Here is a 22281-nt window from a genome sequence, read left to right on the forward strand (position 1 = left end):
TTAGGAAAGAACATCAAAAGCACATTATAAACACGCTCCTACTCTTCAAATCAGATTGGCGAGGGTGTGTATTCATGCATTTTAAGTGGCCCCACAGACATTTGTACAGTCCTCTACCACAGCCCTTAGCCGGACTCAGCTCTGTGGGCCTGTCCACAGCCTGTGAGTCTCTCCAGGGCTCGGCTCACCTCTCCTCGCACAGTGCTTGGCAACACCTGTCAAAAGCGCACATGGTATGACCAAGGCCAAGGAAAGAAAATGGGCGAGTAACTGACACCCTCCGGGGAACCTCATCTGATTCCTGAAAAAAAATGCTCAGTTTCCTTAGGTAAAAATCCAGTTTGTACCCTGCTGCTTTAGAATGTAGCCCTGTGACTTCTGATTGTCTTTTAAGCCCCTGATGAGCTGGAGCAAGCTATTCTCATCCTGTGTATAGTGCCTGGTAATAATCACTACATCTTGGCAACTGAGCTTTCAGGGTCTGAGACTTGCAAGCTGGTGACACACTGTTCTGGTTTCCAGGGGGTCACAGTTCTGGCACTGATCGCTTCAACGGCAGCAACCTGGTCTTCAGGCTTCTCCTCAGAGGGCGCCTCTGCACAGCCTCCCTCCCCTTCCCCGGACTACTCCTCAACCTTTCCCCCTTCAGGCGAACCTGTCCCAGAACCCAGCCCCTCCTCAGGTGGAACCAGTCCCTGTATCCCTCCTCAGGTGAACCTGTTCCTCTATCCTTTCCCCTCAGGCAAACCTGTCCCTGTACCCCTCCTCCTCAGGCGAACCTGTCCTGTACCCTTTCCCCTCAGGTGAACCTGTCCCTGTACCCCTCCTCCTCAGGTGAACCTGTCCTGTACCCTTTCCCCTCAGGTGAACCTGTCCCTGTACCCCTCCTCCTCAGGCGAACCTGTCCTGTACCCTTTCCCCTCAGGTGAACCTGTCCCAGAACCCAGCCCCTCCTCAGGTAAACCTGTTCCTCTATCCTTTCCCCTCAGGCAAACCTGTCCCTGTACCCCTCCTCCTCCTCAGGCGAACCTGTCCCTGTACCCCTCTTCCTCAGGTGAACCTGTCCCCGTATCCTTTCCCCTCAGGTGAACCTGTCCCCGGAACCCAGCCCCTCCTCAGGTGAACCAGTCCCCGTATCCCTCCTCCTCAGGAAATGTCCCTGTACCCCTCCTCCTCCTCAGGTGAACCTGTTCCTCTATCCTTTCCCCTCAGGCAAACCTGTCCCTGTACCCCTCCTCCTCAGGCGAACCTGTCCCCGTATCCTTTCCTCTCAGGTGAACCTGTCCCCGTACCCCCCCCCCGCCCCCTTCTCAGGTGAACCTGTCGCTGTGCCCGTTCCCCTCAGGCAAACCTGTCCACAATCCCTTCCCTCTCAGGTGAACCTATCCCCGTATCCCTCCCCCCTCAGGTGAACCTGCCCCTGCTCTCCTCTCTCTCAGGTGAACTTGTCCCCGTATCCTTCCTCCTCAGGTGAACATGTCCCCGTACCCCTCCTCTCAGGGTGAACCTTGGACCCAGGCTCCCCACTCAGACCCGCCACCCTCCGAGAGCCCCTCCCCGCGCCTCACGCAGTTCTCTGCTCGCGCCCCCTCCCCTGCGGCCACATTTCCGCTCGCGCCGCTTCCCCTCGGGCTGCACTTCCGCCTGCGCCCCCTCCCCTGGCGGCACAGTCCCCGCGGCCCCGGGCGATCCCGCGCGACCCTCGCGCTCTCCGGCGCGGTTGCGGGCTGCCGGGCGGCGAGACGCCGGCTGGGCCCCGAGGCGCCGGGCGCTCCTCCCCCGCGCTTCCCCTCCCGCCGCCGCTCGGGCTGCTGCTGCTGCGGCTGCTCCCGCCGTCAGGCGCCGCATCGGCAAGATGGCGGCGCCCAGGCCGCCGCCCGCCCGGCTGTCTGGCATCATGGTGCCCGCGCCCATCCAGGACCTGGAGGCCCTCCGCGCGCTGACGGCGCTGTTCAAGGAGCAGCGGAATCGGTAACGGCCGCGCGGCGCGAGCGTCCGGGCTGCGGAAGCGGCGCGGCCGGGCGGGGAGCGGGCCGCCCTCCCCGGGACGGCCGGGGGCGGAGGTCTCTGCGGTCGGCCGGGGGCCCCGCCGCGGAGCCGCTGCCCGCGTCCTCCCGCGCCGGGCCCCGAGGTGCCCGCGGGGCGCCGGCCGACGCGCGCTCCGCGCCCTGTTCAGCCCTTGTAGTTACGGGGCCAGGAACCGCGGGCGCCCCGCGACGCGCCAGCCGCTCCGGGCGCTGAGCGGGAGCGAACCAAGCGGCCCCGCGGGCCCCCAGCCCCGCTGGGGCAGGGCGACGGGGCCGGACGGCGCGGCGCCGCGCCCGACGCCGAGCCTGGCTGTGCCGCCCCCGGTGGGGAGCCCCCGGCCCCCACTGAGCCCCCCAAGGGTGACAGCCGGGTCGGAAGGTGCCCAGGAGCCCGGCAGGCCCGGGCGTGCTTCCTGGCCTCCCAGGCTGTGCGATGTGGCCAATGGCCGGGAGCCTTAGATTTCGTGTCTAAAAATGGGAGTGTGATGCAGGACTCCCTTGGCTGCATTGTACCGAGGAGCAAATGAAATAAAGCGTGTGAAAACATCCAGGATGTGATGCCCTCAGTCGGTGCTTGTCTCCTTTTGTTCCCATCTCTGGGCCTCAGTTTTGTCGTCTGTTTAATGGAAATAACGTGGAGCAGTACCGCCCTGGTGGGATTGTTACAAGGATTAAATGAGACTGTGCTGTCACACAGTCACGGAGAACTCAGTAAATGTGGCTGGTGTTGCCCTTTGTGAAAGGCCCTGGCCTGGGAGGCCCTGTTCCGGCCGCCAGCGGACAGCCACACAGTCGTGCGGGTGCCTGCAGGGAGTAGAGCTCTGAAGAAGGGGATACAGTAGGCTCGGGTTGGACCGGGCGACCCCTGCAAGTCCTGGTCCTTGAGCCAGACCCCGTAGTCTGTTGAGAGAGGCCTAGAGGCCCAGGGCACTACTGCTTGGGCTTCCCGGGAGATGTGTTGACTGCTGATACTTGTGAGCGATAACGGTGATCGAGTTAATGTTTAACTCATATCCCTACCATGACGGACTCTGTAGTCAGTCACCAACCGTTTATTCAGCGCTTGCAATGAAGCAGGTTCTTTGTTAGGGGCTGAGGGTACAAAGATGGATAGGACATGATCCTTCCCCCGCACCCCTGAGCATGGGAGGGAAATTGTGTCAACAGACTGTAACGGGGCATCTGGACAAGAAGAGGTGGTGACGCAGGGGGCCTTCTGGATGCGTTTGTTGGGTAGATTGATGGGCCAGGAAAGGCTTTAGATTGCGTTGGCTGCACGGCGTACAGATGAGAGGGCTGATTAGGAAGAACAGTATATGCAGAGGGATCGGATGCTGATTTTGCAGGCTCCCTGGGAGGATTAAATGAAATGACATGGTGTCTGGTGCAGAGGAGACTTTCCCTCATCAGACCCCTTTCAGGGACCTGTAGGATAAAATCCAGGACCGGGGCCAGGTGACAAAGGCCTTTCTCTATTCTGTTGTGGGAGGAATTAATGGGGATCCGGGGAAGGGCCTGTCAAGGGAGGGGCATGATAAGCCCTGCGTGTCACAAAGCTCTGTAGGCCGCCATTGTGGGGACAGATTAGAGGGGGTGAGGCTAGAGCCAGGGGACGTTTTAAGAAGCTGATGCAGAAGCCCAAGTGAAAGAGACAAGTGCCTGAATTAGGACATTGTCTATGGGGATGGACGGGATAACTACTGAAAAATATTTACAAGTTGTATGGGTTATGCGGGGAGAATGAGGGGATAAAGATGCTTCCCACATTTGGCTTGAGTTTCTCTGGAGCATTGTCCCTGCTCCCGGCAGAGTTCGGAGGCCGGGAGAGGTGAATGGATGTGCAGGTCTTGGGATGGGGATGCAGTTGTGTGGTGAGGCAGAGAGCCTCTGAGGACAGCGCGTACGGACGGGCTTCTGGTCCTGGCTGTGCCGCCGCTTCTTTGTGTATCTTTGGACAATCACTAGGTGCCCCTCAGACATCTCCTGGGGTTTGGACCAGAGTCCAGGTGATCTGAGAGGATCCCCCCAGTGCAGATGAACCCAGCGGAGGGTGGGCTGAGGTGCCAGGAGCTGGATGCAACATGAAGTGAAGCAAAATGAGGCCTCAGAGTAGCAAATAGAAAATACCAGGGGAGCAAAACAGGACTGATGGAAGTAAGAAAGTAACTGGTGGAACAAAAGATAGGCATGTTAGCTGAAACAATGTATTTTGTGGGTCTTTTGTGGGTCTTCCCAGTTGTGATGCGGCTCAACAAGCTTCTGTCTGTGGGAGCTGGAGTAGTAGGAGGTCCTACAATGGAAAAGGACAGTGACTCGGGGACCAGGTAGACCTGGACGAAAATCCTGGCTGACCTCTCTGGACTTCTTGTTTCTCATCTTGAAAGTGGGGGTGATACTGCCCATTTTGTGCGAGTATTGTGAGGCTCTGTAGTGATACATGTGAACAGTGTTTTAGAACAGTGTTTTCTGCCTGGCAGATGCCATTTATTTAGCACCTGCTATTAAAAGTAACTGGGTTGTAAGCAACCGAGAACCCAGCTGTGTTTAATATCCTGCCTCGTAGAAAGCAACGGAAGGTATTTTAAAAGGATGATAATTCTAATTTTGGGGTTTCCAAGGAAAGGAATCCCAGGGTCTTATAACTTCTAGCGGACCCCCAAGGGAGAGGCAGTTCTCTTATCTCATTGTAGTGGTTTTAGATACGTCCATAAACTCTTTGATACTCTGTCCTTCAAGAGGAGGAGTGTGGACTGAATATAGTGATTTGCTTTTATTTATTTATATATTTAAAATATTTATTTTTTAGACAGAGGGGAAGGGAGGAAGAAAGGGAGAGTGACATGGATGTGAGAAACATCGACCGGTTGCCTCTCATACATGCCCGGACCAGGGACCCAGCCCACAACCCAGACACATGCCCTGACCAGGAATTGAACCGGTGACCTTTTGCTTTACGGGACATCGGTGCCCGTCCAACTGAGCCACACTGGTCAGGGCTTGTGATTTGCTTTTTAATTAGAATATGGCAGAATTGATAGTGTATGACTTCTGAGACCAAGTCATTCATAAAAGGCATTGCAGCTTTCTCTTTGCCCTTTCTTGGATCCCTTAGTCTGACAAAGGCGGCCACTGTGTCATCAGGATACCCAAGCATCGCTCTAAAGAGATCCACATGGTGGGGAACTGAGGCTGCCTTCCAGCAGCCACGGGAGGAATGGTTTTGCCGACGGATCCGGATCTGGTCCTGTCAGTGCAGCCTTCAGCCCTGTCTGTGTGCAGCTTCCTGCGAAGCCCGAGCCAGACAGAACCCTCCGACACTCCGGACCCTCAGACCTGTGTGGGACCCTAAATGTTACTGTTCTAAATTGCTAAGTATTAGGGTAATTTATTAAATAGAAATAGATCGTTAATATCTCAATCTAAATTCTTCATGCTCTGGATTAAACCCGTATTCTATAACCCGCTTCTTGAATAGTATCTGAAGCACTTAAATCCATAAAAAAATGCTTATTTTATGGTCATAAAATACCAGTATTAAGATATTGCTCAACTGTTTCTCCAGAAGGTAATTCTTTCTTAAACCTATTTTAAATTTGTTTTGTTTTTTTTTTACCTTTAATGTACATTTCTGCTTTTCTTTTAAACATTTATTTAACAAGTAATTTTTCTTGCTGTGCTCTGAGTCTTTGCCAGTCACATTAAATTCTGGAACAAAGTTAAGATATAAATATATTAAGAATTATGTTTTCGGCCTTTTCCTAGAGGCATTATTTTCCAGCTTTGTTTGGTCACCTTTATGATGTATCTCTGCATTGTCTTTATAATGTATCCAGACCCTACCCTGTGTTAAAATGTGGAGCCAAGTGAGATTGGTTGTCATACCCTGTACCTCCATGGTCCATTAAGTAGCCACTAGCTATATATGGCTATTTAAGTCATTTAGAAATAAGTAAAATCAATAATTCTGTTTCTTACTTGCATTAGTCATGTTTTAAGTGTTCAGTGGCAACACGTGGCCAAGTGCTACCTCATTGGTATGCAGATATACACTATTGCCATTTTGCAGAAAGTTCTGTTGGATAGTGCTGCTCCGTAATTTATTTATTTTTCTATGGAGAATATTATGTTCTGGTTCTTGAGTGTTCAAGAAATCACGTAACACTTGGATTCTACTTTCTATTGGGTTGGCCAAAAAAGTTCGTTTGGTTTTTTCCATAGGATGACTCTAGTGGCGCTTAGTTGTCTTTAACTTCATTTGAAACAATTTTGTTAGGTTGGGTTGTGACAGCTGTCATATCAGTGTGCATTTAAAAAAACTTATCAAAACTGGTGAATTTTTGTGTAGCTATTTTAATATTGAAGATGGAAGAAAATACGTGACATTTTTGGCATATTTTGCTTTATTATTTCAAGAAAGGTAAAAACACAACTGAAACACAAAATAAGATTTGCGCAGTGTGTGGAGAAAGTGCTGTGACTGATGAAACATGTCACAAGTGTTTTTGAGAAGCTTCATGCTGGAAATTTCTTGGTGGATGATGCTCCTCGGTTGGATAGACCAGTGGAAGTGGATAGTGGTCAGATTGAGACATTCATTGGGAACGGTCAACGTTATATCACACAAGAGACAGCCAACATACTCAAAATATCCAAATCAATAAAATTATTGGTGAAAATGAAAAATGTGTCTTTTATTTTACCGAAAAAACCATGCTGCCTTTTTGGCAAACGCAATATAAATTCTTCTCATACTTACGAGTAACTAATAACTCATTGTTCTTCCATTGGTAAGCTTTTCAAATAAAGTGATCATATCACATTTCCTGTATGCCTAGCTTCTGGCATAGAGTATGATAATTGTAGGTACTTAACAAATTCTTGTGGAATTGCTTTTATTTTTATAGCTTATTACTCATTGTGCATGCTTGGTCTTTTTCTTCCACACTCATGTAGACAGTACTTTTTTTTTAAAGCTTCTGTCAGTATGGCTTATTTTTCCTCTTCAAGCTGTGTTTAGTTAAAATTGTTTTTCTGTTTATTTCCTTCACGATTTTGTACATCCTATTTAATAGTGCAGATACTGCCCTCCCTACTTTTGAATCCATTTACCTTATAAATTCTGTGTTCGTTTTCAAGGAAAGCACTTACTGCATTCTAAGGTATTATGTAATTATTTACAGTGGTTTCTTATTCTCTGTTTCCTTCTAGAATGGAAGGCTCACGAGGGCAGAGATGTTTGGTTTTTTCAGGATTATTCTATTTGGATAATGCTTCTTGAATTTGATGTCTTTTATCAGTTTGGGAAATTGTCAGCCAGTATTTTTTCAAATATTGTTTGTCTTGTATTCTTTCTATTACTTCTAAGACTCCAATTACACATATGTTAAACCTTTCATTCTATGTCATATGTCTCATAGGCTCTTTTCTGTAGTTCCTGTCCTCTCCGAGCTTAAAAGTTTTGTATGAATTGGCTGTAGTTCTCTAACCCTCTTTTCTGCTGTCATCTATTGTGTTCTTAGCTTCAGGTATTGTATTTTTGAGTTAACTGTATTGTAGAATTTCTGTTGAATTCATTTTGTCATTTATCTTCTTGAACATATCAATTGAAGTTAAAGAATGTGCCTGATAACTTTCTGTTGTTAGTTTTTTATTCTTTTGTTTAGTTATTTGGTCCTATCCATTTTATTGAATGCTGAATGTTATACATAAAAAATTGAGGTCATTTTCAGATATCTTCCTGTTGCAAATATTTGAAAACTCAAACCCAAAACAACCTAAAAACTATTGTTTTCAAGAAATGGTGGTAGAACAACTTGATGTCTGATTGGAATAAAATGAATCTTGACCCACACCTTGTGCCATTTGCAAAAAATACTTCACCATGAGTTATAGACCTAAACATAAAAACTAAAACTATAGCATGTTTTAAGAACATGGGAGAGTATCTTTGTGACCTTGAGTATAGGCAGACAGTTATCCAGGATACAACACTAACCATGCAAGACAAAAATTGACTTTATCAAATTAGATTTTTAAAAAATTGATACTTCTGCCCATCAGAAGAAACAAAGGAAATGAAAAGGCAAGCCATAGAGTGAGAGCATTTGCAATACACATATCTAACAAAGAACTTATTTCAAAATATATAAAGAGTTCCTACAACTCAATAATAATTTAAAAACTCAGTTAAAAAGATAGGCAAAAAACGTATATGCTTCACAATATATAAAGGACCAAGAAACACATGATAAAGTACTCAACACCCAAGAGACGTCCATCCCGTTGACTCTCCAGCTTCCAGAGCTCCTCCTCCCCGCTCCAGCTCGTGGTCGCAACCCCGGCCGTCCTTGGCCGTCAGGGTGGAGTGGGGCTCCTGCTGGAGCTGGAGCTCCTCTTTTGCACGCCGGTCCACCGGCCTGAGGCTGCCGAGGTGACCATTCTGTACGCCTTAAGGTACAGCCTAAGGTAACGCTGGGTTTCTCCCTGTGCCCCCTGAGGACAGTGTCCTTTATCTTGGATCTAGGGACTCAGTCCAGCACGGTCTGAGTGGTGGGGCTGGGGACACAGATTCTGTGGCCAGGTCACTGGGAATGATGGAAAAGGAGCCAGTTTCTCCAAGGCTTAGATTTTCTCTTGAGCCTTTAGTTTGCTGGCTCACCTTGAGTGAAAGGTTTGTTGCATTTCCTTCCTCTCTGGCCTCACCGTTCCCTGTGTTTTCCTCCACCCGTTTCCCCAGTGGCTCCCCAATGGTGATATGTCACGGTGGCACCCGGGGGCTCACTAAGCTGGCCAGCATCTTGGCCTGGGTCCTGATGGAAGCTCTCTTGGCTTCCTCCCGATGCAGGAGGCGTGCAGGCTTGTGTGTGACGTCCCTCGCGGCACTGAGTTTCCTGAGTGGCCCCGTCACCACAGGCGCAGGGGCCTTGGTTCCAGTCACCCTGCAGAGCTGGTGTGCAGGGGAAGGCAATGCATTTATAGTTGTTAAGAATAAGTATGATTACGTTATTTGGAATGGAGGGGAGGTGTTTGAAGTGTGAACGCCTTTCTCACTTCGTGGTGCAGTGGCCTCCTACATGTCCTCCTCCCTGTGTGGGGGCGACTGTTGAGGGCTGGGACTGCCGTCGTTGCGGCATGTCTTAGCGCAGGTCCACTCTGGGTGCTTGGTGCCTGTTGAACTGAGTAGAGCAAAGAGGGGTCGGGCTGTGCGGAGAAACGCACCCAGTGCTGGCGCAGAGCCGGGCCCCGATGATCACTCCGATGACTCAAGCTCTTAATTCCGTTTCCGTGTCATTCCTTCATTTATTTCACCAGTTTGTGAACGCGGTGCGCTGTGCTGTGTTTAGTGCTGCAAGTACACTTGATGCAGTGCAAGGGACTATATTTAGCTTGCTTCAAACCACCCAAACAGGAATAGCTCAAATGCTGTAGTATTAAATTTGTAAATATAAATGTCTCATGCTTTTATTCCTTCGCTCATACACATTCCTCATTTGCTCTGAAGATTTAATTACTGTTTCACCTCCTACTGAAAGTCTTTTTGACCTCCCAGCTGCCCCTGCCCTATATTCCCATTGGTGCTCTGTGCTTACCTTTTTCAGAGAACTTTATGTAGAACGTCATCATCACTCAGTCATCTACTAGTTCCACTAAATGGGAGCAGGCTGAAGGCAGGACTCTTGTTATTTACCTCTGCATTCTCCGCGCCCACTCTTCAGACCTAGCATATAATAAGGACTTCATAGCATTTGTTATTTCGTTAAACATTTAATTTTCTTGAGTCGTTAGATGTAAAGTGAGAGCATAGAAGAAAGACTCGAGTAAAGAAAGTATAGGAAAATGAACAGGTATGATTTCAAGAGGTAATCAGAAAGGCCTTGGAATTGAGACTTGCTCGTACAAGTATGTCGACTAACGTTCAGAGGGAATAGACGGAGCCCTTCAGAGGCCAGCATGCTCTGAACTCCAAAGGAAACCTGGCCGTCTGTGTGTACACACAGTCACTAGGTTTCCCCCAAACATTACTGAGCCTCTGGCCAGCAGGAGTCTTTGGATGCACCAAAAACAAAACAAAAAATGAAACAAAACAAAAAACCAAAAAACCCCCACATGAATTGTCAACCTAGCTAAGGATGCCATATTATCTTGACTCACCCATGATTCAGATCAACTTTGTTGAGCGAGAACATCAATTAAGTTACTCTATAAAAAGAACCTTTTAGAGTGATGACAATTTCCTTTATTTTTATCTGTGCCATGAGCTGGAAGACCGCATGGAACTATTTGGTAAGGTGTTCTGACTCAACTTCAAAATACAGATGCGGTCAGTGTGAGCCACCCCTCACATTCAATTATCTTAAATGGACAAAGCAGACAGGAAAGAGGTAGAGCCAGCAAATCAAAATAAATAAGGTTAGAACTGTGACCAGTAGTACCCTCGGAGGAGAGTTTCTCAGCTCTTTCATTCTTCCAGTCTTTTGTAGTGGTCCCTGGACCCAAGGGTGTGGTTGCTGGACTGTGGGCAAGGACACTCACTCAAAGGCAGAGGAACCCTGGGGCCAGCTCTAGGCTGAGTCAGCCTCTGAAGGCCACAGGCCTAGGAGAGGGCACATGAGCGCTGAGAAGACGATGTGAAAGCAAGCGGCACTCCTGGACAGCCGTTGAGTTTGTTTGTACATGTAGTGTTTGGAAGAGTGTGGGCAGGTAGTAAGCACAATGTAAGTGGCAGTGGCTGGTCATCATTGAGGGTATCATGAAGCTTTATCGAAGATATTAAAGCAAACGTAAGCGGCCAGATACACCGTTACATGGCAGGAAACCTCAGAGCGCAGACATCCGCTCTCCCCAAATTGAGCTGTCGTTCCAGTGCCGTCCAAACTAAACAGCCTCAATGGGGTTTTTGTTAGATAGTCACAAGCTTATCTTCTATTTTTTCCTTTTTAAAACTTTTCAATTACAGTTTACATTCAGTATTATTTGGTATAGTTTCAGGTGTACAGCATAGTGATTAGACAGTCATATGCTTTCCAAAATGGTCCCCCGATATTCCTGGTACCCACCTGGCACCATCCATAGTCAGCGCAATATTATTGACTGTGTTCCTTCGTGACTGCCCATCTGCACTTCTTAACCCCTTCACCTTTTTCACTCCCCGCCCAACCCCCCTCCCCTCTGGCCACCATCAGTCTGTTCTCTGTGTCTGTGAATCTGTTTCCATTTTGTTTGTTTGTTTTGTTCTTTAGATTAACCATATGCATGAAACCATATGGTATTTATCTTTTTCTAACTTGACTTACTGCACGTAATTCCCTCTAGGTCCATCCATGCTGTTGCAAATGTAAGATTTCATTCTTTTTTTATGGCCGAGTGTCATCCCACTGTGTATATGTACCACAGCTTTTTTATCCACTTGTCTATTGATGGGCGTTTGGGTTGCTTCCATATCTTCGCTGTTGTGCATAGATTCTTTCAAATTAGATGTTTTGGGTTTTTTCACATATATACCCAGAAGAGAAATCTTTGGGTCATAAGGCAGTTCCATTTTTAATTTTTTGAGGTAACCCCACACTGCTTTCCACAGTGGCTGCACCATCTGCATTCCCATCAGCAGTGCCCGGGGCCCCCCTTTCTCCACAGCCTCGCCAGCACTTGTGTGTTGATTTATCGATGGTGGCCGTTCTGACAGGTGTGAGATGGTATCTCATTGTGGTTTTAGTTTGCCTCTCTCTGATAAGTGATGCTGAGCATCTTGTCATATGACCATTGGCCACCTGTATGTCCTCTTTGGATAAATGTCTACTCAGGTCCTCTGCCCATTTTTAAATTGGATTTTATTTTATTTTTTGGTGTTGAGTTGTATTGAGCACTTTATAAATTTTGTGTATTAACACCTTATCAGATGTAACCTTGGTCAATATCTTCTATTTAGTAGGCTGTCTTTTCATCTTGTTGATGGTTTTCCTTTGCTATGCAAAAAACTTTTTAGCTTGATGTAGTCCAATTTCTTTATTTTTTTCTTTTGTTTTCCTTGCCCAAGGAGACAGATCAGAAAAAATATTACTAAGAGAGGTGTCAGAGATTTTATTGCCTATGTTTTCTTTTCAGAGTTTTAATGGTTTTTGAGTCTTACATTTAAGTCTTTAATACATTTTGCTTTTATTCTGCCATATGGTGTGAGAAGCTGGTCTAGTTTCATTTTTTGCATGTATCTCTCCAATTTTCCCCATGCCATTTATTGAATAGGTCGTCTTTACCCCCTTGTATGTCCTTGCCTCCTTTGTCATATATTAATTGACCATGTAGGCCTGGGTTTATTTCTGGGCTCTCTGTTCTGTTCCGTTGATCTACGTGTCTGCTCATAGATGGGGGTGGGACACCTGTGTACTGTCCCTTTTGTTCCTCGTATTCACATTTCCCCTCTTAATTCCGTTTGGACCTATGGTCTTTAACTTAAGAATGGTTTCTTCATTTTTAAATGCTTGAGGAAAACAAATAAAATTTTGTGACACGTGGAACTTTTAAGTGTTGATGTGAACTTTTAAGTGTTGGGTCGGATGCAGAGTTTCACGAGGACAGGGCTACGCTGGTGCCTGCAGGTACTGCCCGAGGAGGCCTGTGTGCTACAGTGCGGAGGCCGGAGGCTGCAGTCCAGCGTCCTCGCCGACCCTGGACGGAAGTCTGCCAGCCCTTCAGAGTGGAGTGGCCGGGCCTTCAGGGACAGCTGGGAGAGTCCTGGATGTGACAGAACAGGGCAAACGGATGTAAAAGAGGAGAATTTTGAGGTCTGCACAGATGAATTTCAAAATGTTGCTCTAGGCTGTTTCTGGCAGGAGATAGAAATGTTTTCCTTTCTGTTTTTGCTCTATCAGCCCAGTCAAGTCGGTAGGCAGGGCTTAAGGTTTTAAATAACAACCAGTGATTGTTACTTTAATCTCTGAACTTGTGTGTGTTTTAATAGTTTTTCATAGTGACAGTGGTTAAACTACTGTAAACCACATATGCCAGTTTTTAATTAAATCTAAGGTATTAGAATAAATCTTTTAACAAGTATGAAAGCCTTAGTTGTAGCATCACAATGACTAGCATTTAGTTTCCTTTTTAGTAGGAGGTCCCAGCTGATGAATTAACTGTACAGATGGTGTATTAGACCTATCTAACCTGCTGCATGTAATCACGGGCAGTTTTCTGTAATTTTACTCAAACAGGACTTGCCAAGATTACCCTACAGATCTGTTCAAACTTGAAGGAGATGAAATTCTACCTTTTGTATAATTCAAAGGCTTTTTTTTGGCCTTTTTTTTGTTGTGTAATGTAACATTTCATTTATATGTTGTCTTCAGGGTATGCATTCCTATCTAATAGGAATGTCTAACGGTTGAATTTTAATTGTCCTCTTAAGTACTTTCTGCCTCCTGTGAATGAAGTAGCTAAGCTTTTTCAAGTCCTTATGAATATTTTGTGTTAGTTTGGTTAACACAGAAATGACAGCAATTTTTATTATTAATAACGTTTGTAATATAGGAACGATGGACTGATCTTTATGAGCTATTTCACTGTCGTTAATCATTACACATATTTAGCTGTGCTGTCTTGACAGTGAACTTAGAATTTGTAGACAGAGTGCATTATGACTGCTTTGGATCTGTAATGCCAAAAAAGCTGCCTTTCAAGGCTTTTTAGAAGGTAAAGAAGTATAGAAGAGAGTTAAATGCTTTCATAGTATTTACTGCTAGTGAGTAAAAGCTTTTCTGTCCTCATCTGATGAAAGTTGTTAATGTATTATATTGTATAAAAATATGGTGAATAAAATATAGAGCTATTTATTATATGGCTCTAGAGGGAAGGGTTTCCCTTCAACTCTTTACAGAGGGATAAAAAACATTTAAGAAATAGTTTGCTCTCAAGAAATTTAAAATACAGTTAATTGGGCTATGATTCCTCTCCCTCCCTCCCCCTTTAAATTTATCCATTTATCATGTAGTGGCGAGGAGAAATTAGGTGTCTGTTACATGTCAATCAGAAGATTTCTACATCTCAACATAGGACATTTTCATGTTTTTGAGTCTAGGACTTGTGGATTTCTTAATGGCAATGGAAGAGCTGAGCCGATGCCTCAGTAGTTCCCTTGCCCAGTTGTCGTCACACAGCGCACCGATTCACCGCTCCCATCAGGTCGGGCACCCGGCCCGGAGCGTGGCTCCGGAGGCGTCTGGGTCACACAGCTCTGAGCCAGTCCGCTGCCACTCCGAGTGTCCCAGTGGTCTCATGGCTGTGCTAAGCTTCGATTGAACAAGTCCAGGTAGTAAATGAAGGCCAGTTCTGGACCCTCGGGATAATGAAAGAAATAAGGTGGTCTCTGTTTTGGGGGATTCACGGGCTAGCTGGGGAGGTAGACCAAAGGGAATGTAATCTGACGTGAGGAAGTGTTACTTCGGCCTCTTGGACTGAGTGCCAGCGGAGCGTGGACGGGAGCCGGCTTCTCGGGAGTCCTGGGGGTTCTCCCCGGGGCTGAGAGCCAGGAGACAGACATTCTTCCAGGCGAGAGTGGGGCGGGGAAGGTGTGTGTGGAGAGGGCGCCCTGGCGGCAGGTGTACGTCTGAGCAGACACGGGATTGCAGGCGCTTGGGGTGTTCGGGAACCTGTGGGTGTGCACGTGACTCGGGGGGAGCAGATGACAGCGATCCCAATTCCAATTCCTTTTCTTTGTAAAATGATTTTATTTATTTATTTTTAGAGGGGAAGAGAGGGAGACCAAGAGGGAGAGAAACAGCAGTGTGAGAGAGAAACATGGATTGGTTGCCTTTTGCACATGCCCTGACCGGGGACTGAACCCACCCCCCAGACATGTGCCCTGACCAGAAACTGTACTGGTCACCTTTCACTTTGTGGGACGACGGTGCCCAGTGGAGTCACACTGGTCAGGACCCAGCCTGGCTCTGTACCGCAGGTGCGAGTTACTGTGTGCCAGGGAGACATTGCCATGATTACTCTTTAGTGGCTATTAGTAGTTATTTGGATTTCAGGAATCTTTTGATTGACTTTAGCTCAGTTAAATATTTTTATTTTGGTTAAAATATAGTAAAGGAAACAGACATGGTGCATAAATAACAAGTTAACATGTGACTTTGGGAGTCATGAACAGGACAGTTCATGAGCTACCTGTTTTGCTGTTGATGTATCTGTTACTCAGTTGTCCTGAGAACAGGCCTTTTCCCCTCCCTGTCTTGTTCAGTCTGCCGTAGTTTGGTCCGGAAGCTTTTGCTCTGCTAAATACCAACTTTGAGTAAACTGAATGTTAAGGCTTTAAAGAGTGACTGACATCAGGGAAGGCCACATGACAGGAAGGCGACACCCATGTCAGAGGTAGCTTGCAAAGGACCAGCTGAAAGAAGATGGAATTGGCTTCTTTTTCACAGGTGTAAACACACATTTCTCAGCCATCTTACTGGGAAAAGGAAGCTTTACTGTTGACTATTCAAGTTGTAGGGCTCTACTTTGATTTGACTGTAAGATTAAATAATAAATTTATTCTTTGTTGTAGAAATTGGGCTCACTTTTGTCATTCTTTGAAAGGTTTTAAACTCTTGGGTATTTTCTTAGCTTATTAATGTCTGCACTGGATTTAGTTAAAGCTTTCTTGAAAATGTTAGTATATGTTCTTTTATGGCATATTGTCACTAAAAATGGCTTACCTACCTAATTGTTATCAAGAAAAATGGCTTACATACTTAATTGTTTTATATAGTTATTGAACTTTTTCTTTTTTATTTGGTCAGTCAATCACTGTGACATTGAGTCAAAGCTTCATGATGCTCAGGGAGGTGTGGGCAAATTATTTTAGGCGTGCTTTCTCAATTTTTAATTGATTAATTTACACTCTGCCTCTTTCCCAAAACAAAGTTGAAGCACTTGGAAAAATAAATACAGTTAAATAAAAATAAAAGCTAAGGGCGGGAGAGTGCAGAGAAGGGAAAGCCAGGCAGGGAAGCAAGGCTGGCGCTCGGAGCCGGGCCGCCGGGCCGCGTGTTGCAGAGTCCCAGGCTGGGCGCGGCCGCGGCTGTGGCCGCGGCCGCAGTCAGGCCGTGCAGAGGCTGTCCGCGCGAGGGTGTCGGGGCTCTCCAGAAGCTGCGGCACCGCGTGACCAGTGCGTGACCAGTGCGCTGGTCCTGAAGCTCAGGGAGGGAAGCGCATCTTCTGGGCGGGAAAGGAGGGGCAGGTGGGCCTCCCAGCCCCTAGCGAGCCCAGCACCGTGGGCATTTGTTTCCTGGTCGGCAGCTCTGCCTAAGTGTGCGGCTCCCTGACTCCCAGGCTTGGTCCAGGACGGCAGGAGCGGGGCCCGCTGTGATTGCAGGGTGGGGGCAAAAGCAGACAATTTGTCTGGACAGAATTAATCAGAGAGAATCCCTCGTGTTGACCCACACAGCAGTATTTCTTCTAACTTCGGAACGTGGCTGTTCCTCCAGGGGAGCCATGGAATGAGGAAGCTGGCCTGCGTTCAGGTGCTCTGCTGTGCACACAGGTCCTGCCTTCATAGCTATGGAGTGATAGTCAGTGCGGGCCCCACTCCTGGCATGAGAGGCATGTGGGAGCTGAGACGCCTGGGGGGCTCCTTTCTCCCCTGGGCACGCACTCGCCTTCGCCTTTGAAGAGGGCTTTCTCTTTCTCTGTGCCTCTCCCTGTCTCCCTCTTCCATCTGTGTAGTGGAATGAATATGCGTGCACCAGTGCCCACGCACACGCACGATGCATGCACACACGCGCATGCCCTCCCACGTGCACCCACACACGCACGCACGTGCTCTCCCTCCGAGCCGGTGTGGCCTGCTTCTCCGTATCTAGGGGCCGGATAGGCCATTGGCCTCCCAGGCAGTCTGCCTTTGTGAATGTTGTCTCTCCTAATTGTCCTTGAGGCACTTACGGGGTGGCAGGACACGGCCCTGCACGCTGTCTGGAACAGGAGACGGAGCTGTTCTGTGTGGATGAAGGGCAGATGCAGACGTGCGAACAGCCCCCGGGAAGCGGGGTGTGGGTTGGCTGGGGAGTGGGGCACGAAGTCAGGCCGCTGCAGTGGGAGCCGGCCCTGCCGGCATTTGCCTGTGGATGTGGCAAGTTGCTTAAACCCCTTCCGCTTCAGTTATCCGGTCTTCACAATGGAGAGGACAGGGCCGGCCTCACGCAAAGATTAAACGGCGCCACAGGCAAGGCCGACATGGGCCTGGCGCCTAGCGCTCTGTGCTTGTGTTGTCAGTAGGGGGCTGGGCCCGGCAGGCCTCGCCCGCCTCCCCGCTCCCCACTCCCCAGAATTAAGTACAGGCCGTGGTGTGAACAGGACATTTGGAAGTTAGGTTATTTTTTTCTGGTTTGTGACAGTGTTGTCCTTTTTCAGAGAAACCGCGCCCAGGACTATCTTCCAGAGAGTCCTGGATATCTTGAAGAAGTCCGCGCACGCCGTCGAGCTGGCCTGCAGAGACCCGTCCCAGGGGGACCACCTGGCCTCCAGCCTGCAGTTGATAACAGAGTGCTTCCGGTGCCTCCGGAACGCTTGCATAGAGTGTTCCGTGAACCAGAACTCCATCAGGTAGTGCTCTTTGTCGTTGCATGTGTGCTGCTCGGTTTGCTTCTGTGTGTGCCCACTGGTTCTGTCCTGCCGGTCCACCCGTTAGACGTTGTCTGGGCCTTACATGGCACCTGGGAGAAGTCCTCTGAGTACAGGATGGTGTAACATGTGATAGGACCTGCCTGCTCGGGACCTCACTCATCTTAGTTGTGAATGTTTTGTTTTGTTTCTGCGTTGTAGTGAGTGATCCTTGGGTTTGCTTTGAGCAGGGAGCGCAGTTTGTAAGCCTCTAAGATGACCGACCCATCTTAAGGTTTCCTTAAGGTTGTGTGAGGTTGCCTGCCTCACTTCCATCTACTTTACAATGAACGTGGTTAAAAGCCAAGCAAGGGAACAGCTCAGTGCTGTGCGTGTTCTTTCTCACGTTACTCTCTCCTCCCAGAATGGAGCACCTTCCCTCTTTGATTTTGTGGAATCTGCTTGTTATTAAAAATTATTACCTGCGAGGGAGCCAGAAGCCACAGAGAGCATACTCGCCTTGCGTTCCTGAATGCGAGCAGACGAGCCTCCAGGCCGCCCTGTCACTGCTGTGACAGGTGAAGCCGGGCTGGTCCAGAAGCCACTTGAGGGACGCCCTGCGCTGCCTAGACAGTTCTGATACCCGAGGCTGCGATATGATTAATGGGATTTTTAAGATGAAAGGAGAGGGGAAAAAAGCTAGGGTTGTTTAACTTCAACTCTAAACCAAGCTGCCATCCATTTGCAGATGAATGGATAGAAACAATTATAATCTTGATGATAATAGTCAACATTTTAAAAACATAACGAGTTACGTGCTGGAAGAGTGGGCCAGAGGCAGGTGTCCTTGTCCCTTTCTAGGCAGGGAGGTGCCCTAACGTGGCAGGGGGCGGGGGAGAGCCTTGGCGCAGGGGCTGGCCGAGGCCGCTTGCGCCCCCGAGCGCCCCCGAGCGCCCCACCAGGCTGGCCGGGAGGGAGGCGAGCCTTCTCCGCGGGCCTGCCCTAAGCCGCAGGCTGCGAGCCCGAGGGCTCCACTTGCAGTGTCCTGTGTAATCCTGAGAACAAACTCAGGATAGTACGCTGCTGGTTTTCCGTTTTTACCAAAGGAGAACTGTGAGTCAGAGAGGTTAAAGGGCTTGTCTGAGAGCCGTTCCTTCATTAAGAGCCCAGGGACATTCTTTGTGACTGAAATAGGAGCTCAGCTCAGAAGCAGGCGCTGGCGTGGTCCTGAGACACTAGCTGACCCTGCGCTGTGAGACCCTGCCATCCCTGGACAAGGCCCTTCGCCTCGCTGAGTACCAGTTTTCTTTCCCGTAAAACAGGGCAAGCGGTATGGTCCACAGGGACTGTCGTGAGTCGTGGGAGAGTTTGCTTCTGTAAGTGCCTCCTGGTGTCTGCGCACGGCTCGGTCACGCCCCGGGCTTCTGCCCCTGCCTGGGGGGCGACAGCACAGTAAATAAACGCTCAGGATGCTACTGTCTTTGGAAGCAATTTTTGTGTTCTTTTTTGAGTGCAAAAGTAATATATATAAACTATAGAAATCCAAACATTACAAAGTTAAATACTACGGCAGTGGTCCCTTGACAGGGCTCGGCTCTGGGGGGTCATGGCGCCTTTATCGCGTGCGACTTACAGTCGGGGTGAAATGGAAATGAGCATTTAATAGTGTTAACTTTTCTGCCTCTTCCCTTCTACACGTGCATTTATTCACTGTTGATTTTAAAGGAAAAGTCCAGCCATTTTAGGCATCACTCTCAGAAAAAAAACATTTACTAGTCAGAAATACAACAAAGATTCTATAAGGACAAAGAGTTTGTCAAAAGGCTTGAAGGTGCGAAGGCTTAGACCTTCCCATGGGCCTATGTTTCACTGGGAAATAGGGAACGGGGCCCCTACAGTGAAGCAGCAGCGCGCGCCCCGTGAGGTTTCAGGAAGAACTCGGAGGAACTCGGCAGCCCTGCTCCTGAGCGCGCCCTCACTGGGGGGTCCCTGTGGTTCTTCTGTCACAGGCCTGATGACAAAGAGCATAGGCTTTGCGATCCCTTGTTATAACTTCTCAGTTCCCCCCATGTGGTGTGAGAGCAGCTGTAGGTGATACGTGAACACATGAGCGTGGCCATGTCCCACGCCACGTGAAACTAGAAAACAAGTTTCTGGTTCCAAAATACAGCGGTAGGACAGGCGTAGGGTGACCATTTTAGATGTTGCACTCTACAAGGGGGGAGAATGGAAGGAAAAAGGATCTGCTGGACCTGAGCAGTTTCGGAAATCCAGTCGGGCAACCCTGGTGTCAGGGCGGACGTTGAGCCCCCGCGGCTGGAGGCTCAGCCCCTGCCCCGCCCTCAGAGTCTCTGTGTCTTGTTCAAGCTGGTGGAGTTTCTACTGATATAACATTCTTTTTCTTTCTTTTTTAAAAAAAGATTTTATTTATTTTTAGAGAGGGGGAAGGGGAGGGAAGGGGAGAGGGAGAAAAACATCAATGTGTAGTTGCCTCTCCTGCGCTCTCTCCTGGGGACCTGGACCGCAACCCAGGCATGTGCCCCGACTGCCCCGACTGGGAATCGAACCAGCGACCCTTTCGTTCTCAGGCCTGCACTTAAGCCACTGAACCACACCAGCCAGGGCAACATTCTGAAAATCCCTGGGGGTCTCACATGTATGTCATGGGGTTCACGTTAGACGAGAGGGTCCACCAGAGAGCTTTCGTAGATAATGCCATCACTGGCCCTGGTGTCTGCTGAGATGGCCGAGGGTATGGACACACTGGCCTTCTCACCCTGCCAGCCCCCAGCACGGGGTCGGCCGGCCTGAGCCGCAGCTTTCTTCCCAGAGTGCCCTTTGCCTGGCGGTCTCCTAGTTTCGGCAGCTTTTGCAGACGGGGTAGGCTGAGAGTTTCCAAAATCATTGAGACCTCGTTCCCTCTTCGTTCCTTTATTGGTCTCTTGTCGCATTTTAAGCAGTCAGAAGAAATCAGGCCCTCAACATGTGGCTTAGAAATCTGCTCAGCTAAACAGCCAGGTTTATCGTTTGCGTGTTTTGCTTCCCACACACATTTCAGCTGAGCTTTGACCACCGTGTGAAAAAGATGGCCTTCCCTCTGTTTTCAAAAACACGTTCCTCATCGTTTCTGAGCCCTCACCAGCAGTGCCTTCCCTGCCCCGGTGTCTGCCAACAGCCCGTTCAGGGCGACGCCGGCGTCCGGGCGCGCGCCGCGGGATGCTCCCCGCCTTGGCCCGATGTCCCGTCTCAGAGCCGCTGCCACTGTCTCAGGTGTTCGTTACAGCAGCGCCCGCTTCTGCGACCCTCATCTGCATGTCTCTTGTGGCTGCTGTGACAAATTACCAAGACTAGCAGCTTAATGCAACACAGCTTTATCACCCTGCGGTTCTGGAACTCAGAAGTTAGGCCTCTCCCAGCCTCAAGAGCTGCCTGCATTCCTGGGCTCGTGGCCCCTTGCCTAACTCTGACCCTCTGTCCTCCTCTCATAAGGACCCTGAGGTCCATCGGTCCCACCTGGCACTGCGGGACACCCTTTCCGTCTCAGCCTCCTTAACATACTCCTGACTGTGAAGTCCCCTTTGCCCAGGGGGGTCACATAATCACAGGGTTGGGGAGCCCGGTGCGGCCTCCTTGGAGGCCCTTGTCCCGCCGGCCACAGGATCGGTCACCAGCAGGCTCAGCGCTGCTTTTGGATCATTTGACACGTAGGCTTAGGGTGATGGCTAACTTTGTCTCCTCACAACTCGATGCAGGAACTTGGATACAATCGGCGTAGCTGTGGATTTGATTCTTCTTTTTCGGGAACTGCGCGTGGAACAGGAGGCCCTGCTGACAGGTAAGTTGCAGTCTGATTCATGAGTTATTTATATCTTTGGAAAGGATTTAAAAACCAACACTCTGAGTATTACATCATTCACTAAAGCAAACGTTCTGTAACGATGCAAAGGAACCTTATTAGTGCTATCAAAGAATTTAAGAAAAGTTGCAGCTGGATCCTTTCTTACCTCTGTTGAGGGCTGAGCTGTGTCCCCCCCCCCCCCCCCCAAATTCACATGTTGAAGTCCCAACTCCTGGCCTCTCAGAATGTGACTCTACCTGGAGACAGAGCCTTTAGAAAGGTAATTAAGGCAAATTGAGGTCACTGTGTGGCCCTAACCCACTGTGTCAGGTGTCCTCATAAGAAGAGGACACCGGGAAACAGACACACACACGGGAAAGGCCGCTTGAGGACACAGGAAGAATGTGGCCGTGCGAGCCGAGGAGGGAGGCCTTGGAGAGAGCCGGCCCCACGTCAGCCTGCAGAGCCGAGATGCACGTGGGTTGCTGAAGCCCCAGCCAGACTGCGGCGCTTCATGCAGCCGAAGCGCGTAGTGCAGTCACCTCGTGCAGTAGTGCAGGTCTCTCAGCTAAGGGGCGGGGCCAGCTGGAGGCCTTTGGGTGCGGTGGGACGGTGGCCCAGGGGACAAAAATCCCTGCCCTCGGGAAGCTGGTGGCCACTGAGGGGAGCCAGGCCCTGCCTGCGTGAAAGGAGGAAGCCTGTAGCGCGCTGCGGGAAGGCCGCGCTGGCTGTCGGTGGCTGTCCGTGTGGGGTGAAGAGAAAGCCAGGCAGCTGGTCTAGAATTTTTTTGAATGTTTTTGGTTCTTGAACTGTTGGCATCAACACTTCTTTGAACTTGGGTTATTA

The 22281-nt window shown here is 49.0% G+C and overlaps 1 protein-coding gene across 1 annotated transcript in view; it reads left to right on the plus strand.

Annotated features, from left to right (window-relative positions):
- Positions 1-1811: 1811 nt before the first annotated feature.
- The window catches only part of ATXN10 (ataxin 10), a 137858-nt gene continuing 117388 nt past the window's right edge, over positions 1812-22281 (plus strand). Inside the window, exons 1-3 of the mRNA XM_054582500.1 lie at positions 1812-1971; positions 17409-17600; positions 21350-21432. Of these exons, the coding sequence (XP_054438475.1) occupies positions 1856-1971; positions 17409-17600; positions 21350-21432 (391 nt within the window). The 5' untranslated portion in view covers positions 1812-1855. The remainder of the gene's footprint in view (positions 1972-17408; positions 17601-21349; positions 21433-22281) is intronic.

This window comes from Pteronotus mesoamericanus, unplaced genomic scaffold (genome assembly GCF_021234165.1).
Source record: "Pteronotus mesoamericanus isolate MK-2021 breed Mesoamerican mustached bat unplaced genomic scaffold, CSHL_Meso_final contig_702, whole genome shotgun sequence".
In the NCBI taxonomy this organism is placed as follows: domain Eukaryota; kingdom Metazoa; phylum Chordata; class Mammalia; order Chiroptera; family Mormoopidae; genus Pteronotus; species Pteronotus mesoamericanus.